At 39.4% G+C, this 13,774-nt stretch overlaps 1 protein-coding gene across 4 annotated transcripts in view; it reads left to right on the plus strand.

Moving 5' to 3' along the window:
- CD200R1 (CD200 receptor 1) overlaps positions 1–13,774 on the plus strand; it is a 66,818-nt gene that overhangs the window by 22,798 nt on the left and 30,246 nt on the right. For 3 of the 4 annotated variants that reach the window (XM_077771829.1, XM_077771830.1, XM_077771831.1), the window contains exons 2-4: positions 1,567–1,626; positions 3,535–3,852; positions 3,982–4,230. In XM_077771829.1, the coding sequence (XP_077627955.1) occupies positions 1,567–1,626; positions 3,535–3,852; positions 3,982–4,230 (627 nt within the window). Of the gene's footprint in view, positions 1–1,566; positions 1,627–3,534; positions 3,853–3,981; positions 4,231–8,304; positions 8,411–8,957; positions 9,004–9,675; positions 10,725–13,774 lie in introns of those variants that run through there. The other variant, XM_077771828.1, reaches the window with a different exon arrangement.

Genomic DNA, 13,774 nt, shown 5'->3' on the forward strand with positions numbered 1-13,774 from the left:
TTATCTTTGGTATGAGAAGTTGCAGGGATAATTTACTGATATTTTTTCTCAGGCCATTCTTTGGAAGGAGGCACATTTTGCTCAATTGTCGGAGAATTTGGTATCTGATTCTAGAGGCCGATTTCTCTATGCACCTTCACTCACTGGAATACCTTTATTAAGGAGAAGTTCTCTCTTTTTTAAAAATTCATTTTAAGTTTTTTATTTCTTTTGAGAGAGAGAGATGCAAGGAGGGGCAAAGAGAGAGAGGAAGAAAGAGAATCCCATGCATGCTCTCCACTGTCAGTACAAAGCCAATGTGGCACTCAAACTCACGAACTGTGAGATCATGGCCTGAACCGAAATCTAGAGTCAGACACTCAACTGACTGAGCCACCCAGGCACCCCAGCAGAAGGTCTCTTTCACATGCCAGTCTACTGGGAGATCATTCAAGAAAATGCTTGAAAACTTCACTCAAATCAGTTATGAAGGCATCACTTATTGCAAGAGCAGGCTCTTCTAACAGAATCCCATACTACCCAGACACAGACTTAGTTATATCTGACAGGAACTAAATCCTAATATTCCAATAGAAGATGACTAAAATGAGAATCCACTGAAATGACAACAACTTAACAGTTCAGAGCATGAACATCATGTACTTTGTCACTAAAAGTAACAATGTCTACAGGGCATATGAACTAAAATCCAAAGGATAGAAGAAAACCCTTTAAAGGTATCAATCACCACCAAGCTCTTTAAACTTTCCATGGACAACAGCCTGCATCTTTAAAATAGGAGCAGTTCTCAGGGCTGCAGAGGCCAATTTGTTCACAAAAGAAATCCCTCATATACTGAACTAACCTTTGTTACTCATGATCCCCAAATAGCTCCCTTAGCTAGAGTTGGGGGAGGGCTCATTGCAGTTTTCTTATTCCTTTTTTTTTTAACTTTTAATTTTTAAAATTTAATTGTGAGAAAGAAAGAGAGAGAGAGAGAGAGAGAGAGAGAGACAGCGTGAGCAGGGGAGGGTCAGAGAGAGAGGGAGATACAGAATCTGAAGCAGGCTCCAGGCTCTGAGCTAGCCATCAGCACAGAGTCTGACGCAGGGCTTGAACCCACGAACCGCGTGATCATGACCTAAGCCGAAGTCAGATGCTTAACAGACTGAGCTACCCAGGCACTCCTCTTATTCCTATTTCTTATTTCTTATTCCTATCCAGTCCTATTAGGTGCCCTCAATACTTGGCACAAGGAAGGAAAGAAGTGAAGGATGGGGAGGAAGGAAAGAAGGAATGATGGGAAGGAAAGAAAGAAAGAAGGAAAGAGTTACCATTGACGGTAAAAATAAAATAGGAAATTAATTTCACTTGAGGGAGATCTTGGCATTGTCAGTGGAGATTTAGTTTATTTTTTACACATAATGATGGGATAACTTCTAATTACTGCTTTGTAAAGGTCTTTGTGGAATTAGGCAACAGTTAACCAATTTTCTATCATGTTGTAAGATGTGGATAAACAGTGGCTTAAACTCCATTCAAGTCCCTAAAGTTGATTTCATTTACTTTTCTCTGAATGTTTTCTAGCTTCCACAAATAGTTCACTTACGGACAGACCGCAGAGAAGTTTCATACCTCCTGCAGCAGGTAATATGCTTTTAAATTTTTTTCCAGAGGCCAGAGCTAAGGGGAGGAAGTGCTGAATTTCCTTAGAAGCAGGGCTCTGAGGAGGCTTCACAGCANTCTTCCCTTTGTGGTTTCATCGTCAGTATCCCGCTCTTGAGCACATGGAGCTCACCCACACCCCCTCTAGCTGTCCTCCAAGCAGCCACCTTCATGCTTGTTTATAAACCTTGGTCAAGACACATTTTCCCTGTGCATGAGGGTTGCCCCTTCTGAAGTGGATGGATCCTGGATTTCACTGCTCTCTCAGATCTGCTTTAAAATCCACCCCCTTGCTTCACACAGTTATGGGATTTTGATTTGTTTGTGAAATGCAAGGGTATGAGTCCATCACATAAGAAGCAAGTGACACCGGAAGAGAGGAGGAGAGATTTCAACTGCAGAGTTTAGCACTCAGAAGCTCCATCTGGATAGAAGCTTTCCCTTTCACAGCTGTTTCTGCTCATGTTAGACTGATGAGCTCCCTGCCGCTTGCCTGAATCACTGGTGCATCCTAAGGAATGCCCCTACTCCACTCGAAGCAAACACCCCCCAGCCACAGACACATTATGTCAGTTTGTGGGAGAGCCAGAGCTTATAGACTGGAGAATATTCGTAGGTTGTGGGCTCAATTTTTACCTAAAAGATGTACAAAAGAGAGAACTTCTTCATTTAATCCTCATAATTAGGTAGGAAGTACCAGACACTGAATCTGTGAGCAAAATTCACACTTGCACTGTTTGACTGTAGGTGTGACTCAACGGAGAGGAAGGAAGGAAGAAGATCTATGGATTTTATGAGTGTGTGATTCTCCAAATAAAAATAGCTCAAAAAGAGTGCAGCTTGGTCAACCTGAATACCATGTTATTTATAATGGAAGTACCACACACTTCTTATATTTATGTTTGTCTGAATTACTACCTTAGGGGTAGGCATTTCATTCTGATATTAGTGATGCATTCTCTCTCATTGAAACTTAGGAGGAAAAATTTTCTCCTGGTCAACTTCTCCACTTTTTATCCCAAGGAGCTTGAGTTATTAGAGAAATCTAATAGTCTCTATGACCAAAATATTACATTCAATCATTTGTCCTTCAATTTATATTGTGTGTTTTTTCATACATATCAAAACTTCTGAATCAATTTTAAGCTCTTAACAATTTCTTTAAAAAATTTTTTTGTTTATTTATTTGGTGAGAGATTGCAGGGGAGGGGTGGAGAGAGATGGGGAGAGAGAATCCCAAGCAGGATCTATGCTGTCAGTACAGAGCCCAAAGTGGGGTGCAAACTCACAAACTGTGAGATCATGTCCTGACCTAAAATAGAGTCAAACGCTCAGCTGACTGTGCCATCCAGGTGCACAAAGCCCTTAATATATTTCTAACACATATGAAAATATAGATTATCTACCATATGTTTTCACTCATATGTGGAACAGGAGAAGCTTAACAGAGGACCATAGGGGAGGGGAAGGGGAAAAAATAGTTAAGGAGAGGGAGGGAGGCAAACCATAAGAGACTCTTATATACTGAGAACAAACTGAGGGTTGATGGGGGTGGGGGAGGGGGGAAATGGGTGATGGGCATGGAGGAGGGCACTTGTTGGGATGAGCACTGGGTGTTATATGGAAACCAACTGGACAATAAATTGCAAAAAATAAAAATAAAAAATATAGATGATCTAAAAACATGCAATAAGAAAAACATACTCATTTTGGAATATTTTTAATGTGTTATATATTGCGCATATTTAAGTTTTATGTAAGCCTAATATTTTTGGAATAAGATCACCAGGAAAGTCACATTCTCGTATATGTTGTAATATGTTATAGAAAATTTAACATGGATTTCTTTACCAAGTTTTCTATCATCATTCTCTTTGTGTGTGTGTCCAGCTAACACTTCCCTGTCTGTACGTGTGGGTACAAAGGCTGTGCTCTCTTGCCCTCCCATCACCTCGACAGCTGTGCAGGTAACCACCTGGGAAATAACCCTCAGAGACCAGCCTGCCTGCACTAGAGCCTACAGGAGAGATACGAACGAGACCAGGGCCAAAAACTGTAGTGACGAGACAATATCCTGGGACACCAGACATGATCAGAACCCTGTCCTTCAGATTGATCCAGTGGCCATCACTCATGATGGATATTACAGGTGTGAGGTGGCCACACCTGAAGGGAATTTCTATCAGGGATATCACCTGCAAGTGACAGGTAAGGAGCATCATGTATGGTGGTGTTTCGGATAACCCGATTCGGACTCAAACAAATGTCTCTCTGTATTGGATCCATATCCCTGAGTTAAGACTCAAGTGTTTCCCCCTCCCCCCCCCATGTCTGCAGTGCCCCCTGAGGCGACCCTGTTTCGAGGCAAGAATGGAACTGTCGTGTGCAGGGCAGCTGCAGGGAGGCCAGCGGCGCAGATCTCCTGGACCCCAGCGGGAGATTGTGACACTGAGGAAGAGCCCCTGGGCAATGACACAGTGACTGTGCAGAGCACGTGCCGCTGGGAGGACCACCCGGTGTCCACTGTGTCCTGCTCTGTGTCCCATCTCACTGGCAACCAGAGTCTGTCCATAGACCTAAATTCAGGTTAGTAATTCTAGCTTTTGTATGATGTTTTCATTCTTTCAGAGAAGTTAGGGAAGAATGAAACAGGAGTGTGTGGAGAATTTCACTCAAGGATAGTCTCCCCAGCCTCTCTTTTATATCCTTCTCTTCCACCGTTAAGAGTTATGTCCACAAGAATCATGCAGAAAATCGGTTTCAGAAGCCATATTTTAAATATTTCCTTGTAAATAATTATAATAAAAATAAAAAGAATTTAAATTATTAAATTTAATTCTTTCTGTTCTATACAAGTAGGAAGTTGGCTTGAGTAGTGAGTGTACTATTAAAATACTACTTATGGTTTTAGGAGAAGGATAAAGTGTGTTTTTAAACAAATATTTATGCTTTTTAAGAAAGGTCCAGTCACTCATAAGTTTTCTTCACAAATGTTTTTGGTAGGATTTTATTTTCCAGGTTCTTCTATAATTTCTTAGCTATGGTATAATAACCTCTATGATCCATTTAAACTTTACTCTTTAGTTTCTTAAAAATATAGGTACTTTCTAATCGTCATAAGCTCAGTGATAAAGTCTGGAAACTCCTCTTACTGCAATTTTCCACATGGCCAAATTTATTAGATAATCTATCATTTCTTTTTTCCCCTGAAGACATCCTTTCTTGAGTGTTTACGCGCTCTTGTTCTCATCTGCCTGCTGGGCCCCTAGACCTGCTGCACAGCTCTGGTCCTGGACACGTTTTGCCCTTGTCCGTCCTCTGCCTGATTCCAAGTCTGTTTAATCTGCGTCCCTTCTGCCTTCGTGACCTTTGCTAGTTTTAGTGTTTTTGTTTTATGTATGAAGCTTTTCTAACCTCTAGTAATCCTTGGTCCCCCATTCATTTCAAAGTGAGCATTCAAAAGTGAGTTGATTGGAGGCTGTGTCTGTGGGTGGTCCTGCCAACTAGTTGGCATCAATAGGCTGAAAGAGGGTCAATGAACTTCTTTTTTCTAATGAAGGATTCTTTAATTATCTGAAGGTCTTATCTTTGATTCTGCTCAGGGTCTGCAGAAAATAAGTCTCCAGTCTGTTTTCTTAGTGGGCTAAGGCTGACCATTCCTGTTATGGGAGCAGAGAGGGGGAAGTGTGTGTGTGCGTGTGTGTGTGAGAGACAGAGAGACAGAGAGACAGAGAGGGAGGGAGAGACTGTTCAGAACTCAGCCTTTTCTCTTTAGTCTAGCACTTCANTAGTTTTAGTGTTTTTGTTTTATGTATGAAGCTTTTCTAACCTCTAGTAATCCTTGGTCCCCCATTCATTTCAAAGTGAGCATTCAAAAGTGAGTTGATTGGAGGCTGTGTCTGTGGGTGGTCCTGCCAACTAGTTGGCATCAATAGGCTGAAAGAGGGTCAATGAACTTCTTTTTTCTAATGAAGGATTCTTTAATTATCTGAAGGTCTTATCTTTGATTCTGCTCAGGGTCTGCAGAAAATAAGTCTCCAGTCTATTGTCTTAGTGGGCTAAGGCTGACCATTCCTGTTATGGGAGCAGAGAGGGGGAAGTGTGTGTGTGCGTGTGTGTGTGAGAGACAGAGAGACAGAGAGACAGAGAGGGAGGGAGAGACTGTTCAGAACTCAGCCTTTTCTCTTTAGTCTAGCACTTCATCTCCACCCTCCACTGTGTCTGGATCCTTGACTCTGGATACTCTCCAGCTCACTCTGTCTGGGTCAAACTTCCTATTTCCTGCTGTTTGTGAAGGTGTAGTGAGTGACCTGCCTGCTCAGGGTGGGGGTGTACTGGGCAGCCTACCTCTTTTCAATACAGACCTTCAGGGGCGCCTGGGTGGCTCAGTCGGTTAAGCGTCCAACTTCGGCTTAGGTCATGATCTCAAGGTTAGTGGGTTGGAGCCCCGCGTTGGGCTCTGTGCTGACAGCTAACTCAGAGCCTGGAGCCTATTTCAGATTCTGTATCTCCCTCTCTCTCTCTGACACTCCCCTGCTCGCACTGTCTCTCTCTCTCTCTCAGAAATAAATAAAATATTTTAAAAAATCAATACAGACCTTCAAAGAAGCTTCCAACATTTAGCTCACACTTCACCCCCTACGAATCCCTTTTTATATATTTAGTCCTTCCTATTCTAGAATCTTCTAGGTCTTCTGTGGGACACTAATATCCTTACTTATTCCACCCTAAATGACTTGCCTTCTTCTGATCATTTTTCACCTAAAAACAAGTTGAAATATTTCATCTGCTTGTCTTCCTCCATGTTCTCTTTGTCTTTGCAAGTCTATTTTTAAAAAATTGCCTGATATTATAGTAATTTTTAAAAAGGAAGATGAGAAAAAACCCATTTCTTTAAACTATCATTTTCCAATATCCGTTCATAAAGTGATTTTAAAAATGATTTTAGCAGTATTTCTGGAGAAGAGTAATGGTGCCCTGGTTGTGTATGCAGTTCAACCACCAGGTATTACCATATGATGTCATATCAGTAGAATTTCAGAATTGAAAGACAGTCTGGTCCACTCCCAGCCAGTCTCCTTCCGTCTCACTTGGAGGGCAGATCTTCAGCCTCTAAGGTTACACTTTTTTTGTTTTTATGTTTATTTATTATTGAGAGACAGAGGGAGACAGAGCACTAGCATAGAGGGGTCAGAGAAAGGGGGAGACACAGAATCTGAAGCAGGCTCCAGGGTCTGAGCTGTCAGCACAGAGCCTAATGCAAGGAACTCACAAACTGTGAGAATTGAACCCAAGGGGGACACTGAACTGACTGAGCCACCCATGCTCCCATCTGTGGTTCCACTTCTAAAGAAGGACGGCACATCAGTTTTCAGGAGGGGGTTTCAAAACAGATGTTGTTGTTTTCAACTGCAAGAAGATGTTTATTTTCAAATAGAATACAGAGAAATGCAATGTGTCAAAACAAAGTGTCTAAGGAAGGCAGAGGGACTGGACAGCAGTCTGCTTAGTCTCCACTCACCCCCTCTGCTGGGGGACCCATTCAGGGCACAGCAGAAGCAAGGTCTAAAACCACTGCCTCTCAGAGCTGGCAATTCCTGTGGTCTTCTTCTCTTGTCAGGCTGAGCTTTATACTGTGACAGCATTTCACACTTGATGGAAATTCGCTGCCATGCATTCAGTCAGGTTCAGGGCCCTGGAAGAACGGTGACCTCAGAATTAGGTAATTTTCCCAATTACCTCCATTACAGCTCCCCACCCGTTTCTGAATAGTGGAGATGAGAGACCCTGCTGTTCCTGTAATGAAGCAATCTACTCACCTCATCTCTCCTGTACGAATTCACCATTTTTGAATCCTTAAAACCACAAAATCCTGACTTAGGATGATGTCTTGCCAGAAACCTTAGGATCAGAATAGATAAAGCAATTTTATTATAACCATTATTTGAACTCTTAATGGCTCAGAAATGTTTAAAATAAAATCACAGAAGTGACTTCCATGAACTATGAGACATCCTTGAACCATCTCTATCATCTATCTATCTATCTATCTATAATTTTATACTTCATATATATTTAGTTTCAATACACTTTAGTTTTTAGAGCTGTGTTAGGTTCCCAGCAGAACTGAATGGAGGCCACAGAGTTCCCATATGACCCCTGCCCCACCACCTGCACACCCTCCTCCCCTGCCTCCATCACTTATGCCACCGGGTACATTTGGGGTAGTTGATGAGGCAACGGTAACACAACATTATCACTCAAAGTATGTGATTTAATTAGGGTCACTCTAGGTGCAAAATTGGTGAAGTTTAGCATCTACACAGCTGGCAGGGGTCCCCCATTGTAGTTTCACACAGAGTAGTTTCATTGTCCTAAGGTCCTCCATGCTCCACCTCCTCATCCCTCCCTCCACCTAACCTCTAACAGCCTCTGATCTCTTCACTGTCTCCATAGTTTTGCTTTTTCTGGAATGTCATAAACTTGGAGTCATACAGAATGTAGCAGTCTCAGACTGGCTTCTTTCACTTAGTAAGATGCATTTAATTTCTTTTGTGTCTTTTCATGGCTTGGCAGCTCATTTCTTTTTAGTGCTAAATATATTCCATTGTCCAGATGCACCACTTTTAAACCATGTATTTTTTGTGTCTATATTTGCAGAAGACCAGGCATCATCAAACTCAAAAATCTTATATATCAGCATCTCTATTGTGATTATCTTGATCATTGTGGGATCCATTTGCCTTTTGAAACTTGGTGTCTGCAGGTATTGAGTGATCTTTTTTCTTTCCCAGCTTTATGGGGCCAGAAGGGGTCAGAAATAGGGAACTGACAGGTGAAATTAATATGCTAACATCAATTGTCCCATAATCAAGAAGCCGTTCTAAATGTGTAGATTTGGACTACTCTAAATGACAACACAGAGTTGTCTTGGTTACTTAGGAATGTAAGCACAGTGAGTTAGGCCATTTAGGACAAGATCGTGGGAAAACTAGTGTATGCTAAATTTCTATATCAGTAAATAGTTACAATAATTTAGGCAATAGATGGAGGTATCACATTTATTCCATTATATCAAGTTCTATTGCATAATTTCACCCTTATCCCAACATCCAGAGCTATCTTGTCTACATGTATTAACTAAAAGCAGCTTTCTTATTTCTGGTTTCAGTTCTGATTTATTTTGGATTCTACCAAAAATGAACCACACTTGTCCATAGTATACTGTTTTGTTTTCCCATTTTTAACTAAATAATGATGCTTCCTTCATTCACTCCAGGTCATGTGTGTGTGTGTTTTTTTTTTTTTAACAGAAAATGCAAATTTAAAAAAATAGAAGCTAATTCAGTTGTTGAGGAGGTAAGATAATACAAAGAGAATATTTGCAAACTTGTAAGTCACATGGTCTGAAAATACAGCCACATAATTTGTAATTTGTGTCATATTAGTATTTTAATTTGAATGTATAACTTCTAATTTTATAATGCTAATAGTTAGCCATACTTATTTTGTTAATTATCTACCATGTTACTATTTATATACACCGTAAATCATTTTTTCCATTTCAGTTACAATATCTTACAAAACACAGAATGTTTAGAATGTAATCTTCAGAGAAACTGAATTGTTTTTTACTCCCCCATGAAACCATCTCTAATCCTTGACTTCCCTTTCTCAATACCATCATCATTTTCCTCTTACCTGGGCTTAAATCCTAGCCTGCTCCAAATCTCATAACTAGTAGCTGACCAAGTGTTTGACCCTCTCCTTTGAAATACCTCTCATATTACTTCAATTCCTCTTCATTCCTACTTTAACACAATCTTTTTCATTTGACACTGAGACCTACATAATCTACACATTTTTTTGATAAGATAATAGAAGAAAGTCTTTTATGTCCATCTAAGCCGAGAGATACAGATATTGGCACTATTGGTAGATACTAAAGCTGTGGGCACCAGTTAGGAAAACATAGGTAGTTAATGACTTCTAGATTTTTTGATTTGATTTTGACTTTGAGTTCTTTCTCAGGAGGAAATGCAGCCCTATGCCAGCTACACAGAGAAGAACAATCCACTGTATGATACTGTGAGCAAGGTGAAGCAGTCTGGGGTGTTGCAAAATTAAATTGATGGGCTGTGACTCCATACTTCATAAGTTACTGGAATCTAGCACTAGGACAAATGAATAAAGATACAGTACAGCTACCATTCTGATTTTCTTAGAGTCTTACAATAGAAAACCTATTTTGAGATTAGCTTTTCAGAGATTCTGAGAACATAGAGACTTTTAAAGTGTTTGGTTTCATATTCTTTCTTATACAATTGATATTTTAGAATGTTACCTGCTATTAGCTAGTTCTCTGAAGAACTGATATTATTACAAAGAAAGCAAATGCACATGATAAAATATTCTAACGGCTTAGTACCGTAGATAATGAAAAATGAATTCCTTCAAGAAAGAACTCTGCAGAAGGAACAATCATCAATAGGTTTTATGTATTCCTCCAGAAAATTTTGTGTACATACATATGCTAAAGGTATGTATATGTGTACATTCATAAGGCCTTACATATATACCCATTTCATTGTCAAGATTCATATGGGAACATACCATGATGCTCTTCTGTACTGATAGAAAGCTATAATATAATAGGTCTTGGAGATCTTTTATATGAATACAATCAGAGCTACCTCATTCTTTTTAATGGTTATAAAACATTCCATTGTATGGTCATGTCATAATTTAAATAGCCATAGCCCTGGTGATAGACATTTAGATTGCTTTAAGTTTTGTTTGCATGTTTTGCTGTTATAACCAATGACACATAGAATGTTTTTTGTGGATATGACTCTTTGTATTTGTTTCAGTATATTTATAGTGTAATTTCCCTGAGTGGAATTACCAGGTCAAAAGGGTTTGTGCATTTTTGTATTGATTGATATGTCAAATCGTATCAATTTACATTCCCTTCAACTGTGTTTGAATGTGTGTTTCCATACACTGTTATTTTAATATATGCCAGATTCCCACTTCTTGTTTTTAATCAACCAGTTAACTAATGTGATGTAAGATTATAATAAAAATTACACTATTTGACAAAACTGGATTTATGTTTTCCTGTCATGTTTATGAGACAGCATGAATGAGAGGGAACACATGATGAATTAGCTTTCTGAACTCATTTGATGTCAATAGAGATTTTGGTGGCTAATGCCTAACAGTTTTGCAGATGTGGTAAATTTAAAATGAGTATTTTAGTGAAGTACATTTTATTGTGAGGTACTTAGCAAATAATAGATGTTCACTGATTATATAAGCAGCTAAATTTACATTTTGAAGAATTTTTTAAAAAATTTATTTCTGAGAGAGAGAGAGACAGCGTGAGCAAGGGAGGGTCAGAGGGAGGAAGACACAGAATCTGAAATAGGCTCCAGTCTCTGAGCTGTCAGCACAGAGCCTGACACGGGGCCCGAACCCACGACCTGTGATATCATGATTAAGCCAAAGTCAGACGCCTAAACGACTGAGCCACCCAGGCGTCCCTGAAGAATTCCCCCCTGAAGAATTCCTCCCCTGAAGAATTCCCCCCGTGAAGAATTCTTTTTAATGGGTATCCATAAAATTGGTTTATATGCTAAGAGAATGACCAAAGGATGACATGACCCTTCCCCTCAATTTTTCTGTGGAATGTAGTATTCTGTGGAATCTAGTATGTCGGGCTCAGTGCTTGGGTCACCTGGGTGGCTCAATTGGTTAGTGCCCAACTTGAGCTCAGGTCATGATCTCACGGTTTGTGGGTTCAAGCCCTGCGTCGGGCTCAGTGCTGACAGCCAGCTCAGAGCCTGGAGCCTGTTTTCAGATTCTGTGTCTCCCTCTCTTTCTGACCCTTCCCTGCTCACGCTGTCTCTCTCTCAGAAACAAATAAAACATTTTAAAAATTTTAAAAAAAGATAATGAACTTATCCATCACCCCCAAGTGTTCTTATTCTTCTTGGTAATCCTACGCTATACTCTTGCCCTCTTTCCTCCCCAAGCAACCACTGACCTGCTTTCTATAACTGTATCAGTTTGAATTTTCTAGAGTTTTATATAGATGTGATCATACAATATGTGCTCCTTTTTTGTGGGGAGATAGTCCTAGCATCTTTCATTCAGCATAATTATTTGAAAAAAGTTCACACATTAATAATTTTATTACTAAAAATTATTTTTATTTTTATTATTTATTTAATTTTTATTTTTACCATTTCATTTATGGATATACCACAGTTTGTTTATCCATTTACTTGTTGATGGACATTTGAGTTTCTCCAGTTTTAGGCTATTACAAATAAAACTGCAAACATTCTTGTGTAAGTATTTTTGTGCACATGTGCTTCTATCTTCCTGAGTAAAAAGCTGTGAAGAGGTTAGCTGTATCATACAGTATGTGGATGTTTAACTTTTAAGGACGTTACCAAACTGGGGCATCCATGGCTCAGTTGGTTAAGCATCCAACTCTTAGTTTCAGCATAGGTTATGATCTCATGGTTTGTGAGTATGAACCCCTCATTAGGCTCTGTGCTCACAGTGCAGAGCATACTTGGTCACCCTCTCTCTCTGTCCTTCCTCTGTTCATGTATTCTTTCTCTCTCTCAAAGTAATAAACTAACTAACTAAGTAAATAACCAAATTGTTTTTTCAAAGTGGTCATGCTATTTTACAATCCACCCACCAATGTCTGAGATTTCTAGTTCTTGCATATTTTTATCAATACATGGTATGATCAGTCATTTTAATTTTAGACATGACAGTAGATGTGTATTTCTCTTTCATGATGTTAAAAATGCTTTATTATTGGGGTACCTCCATGGCTCAGTTGGTAAAGTGTCTGAATCTTGATTTTGGCTCAGGTCATGATCTCACTATTGTGAAATCGAGCCCTTGTTGGGCTCATGCTGAGTGTGGAGGCTGCTTAAAGTTATCTCTCCCTCTGCCCCTCCTCTACTCATGCTCTCTCTCTCAAAAAAAAAGATGAGGTACCTAGGCAGCTCAGTCAGTTAAGCATCTAACTTCGGCTCAGCTCATGATCTCACAGTTCATGAGTTCAAGCCCCATGTCGAGCTCTGTGATGACAGCTCAGAGCCTGGGGCCTGCTTCAGATTCTTTGTCTCCCTCTCTCTCTGTCCCTTCCATGCTCTCGTTCTGTCTGTCTCTCTCTCAAAAATAAATAAACATAAAGAAATTAAAATTTTTTTAAAGAAAGAAAAAGAGATTTATTTATCATAGTTGACACACAATGTTATTTTAAAATGTGGTTTTAATGTATAACTCCCTAAACACTAATAATGACTGTCTTTACCATATACTTCTTTATCACTCATATATTTTATTTAGTAAGTGCTGAAATGTTTCTCTCTTTTAAAAATCTGAGAAGTTTGTTTATTGATTTTTCTTTGTTTTTCTGAATAAAAGTCCTTTCATTCTCTTTGCAGTGTTCACTGTCTTTCGAAGAGATGCTTTTGTTGTTGTGGATTTGTTTTGTTTTGTTTCTAAGAGAAGACATTTTTGATAAATAATTTATTGAGTTTTTCCTTTATGTATTTGCATTTAAGAAATTTTTTCTTTCTTTTTTTTATATTTTTATTTATTTCTAGTAGAGAGAGAGAGAGACAGCATGAGCAGGGGAGGATCAGAGAGAGAGGGAGACATAGACTCTGAAACAGGCTCCAGGCTCTGAGCTGGCAGTCAGCACAGAGCTCGACGTGGGGCTTGAACCCACGAACCGCGAGATCATGACCTAAGCGAAAGTCGGACGCTTAACCGACTAAGCCACCGAGGCGCCCCAAGAAATTTTTTTCTAATTCACAGGTTAAAGTGTTTTATTCTAGAAGTTATGTAATCTTATACAGTTAGGTCTGTAATCCATTTTGATGAAATTTTGGTATATGGTGTGAGATATAGACTGGAGTTCTTTTTTTTTTTTTTTTTATGCATAGTGATATTCATGTGCATATTCCAGCACCACTAAATTACCTTTTATCTTTGTCAAAACCACTTGTACCCATAAGTATGTGTCTATTTATGGACTCATGGACTCTCTGTTCTGTTTTGTTGAACAATGAGTTTATTGTGTCAACATCACACC

Source organism: Crocuta crocuta, unplaced genomic scaffold (assembly GCF_008692635.1).
Source record: "Crocuta crocuta isolate KB4526 unplaced genomic scaffold, BGI_CrCroc_1.0 scaffold56, whole genome shotgun sequence".
Taxonomy (NCBI): Eukaryota; Metazoa; Chordata; class Mammalia; order Carnivora; family Hyaenidae; genus Crocuta; species Crocuta crocuta.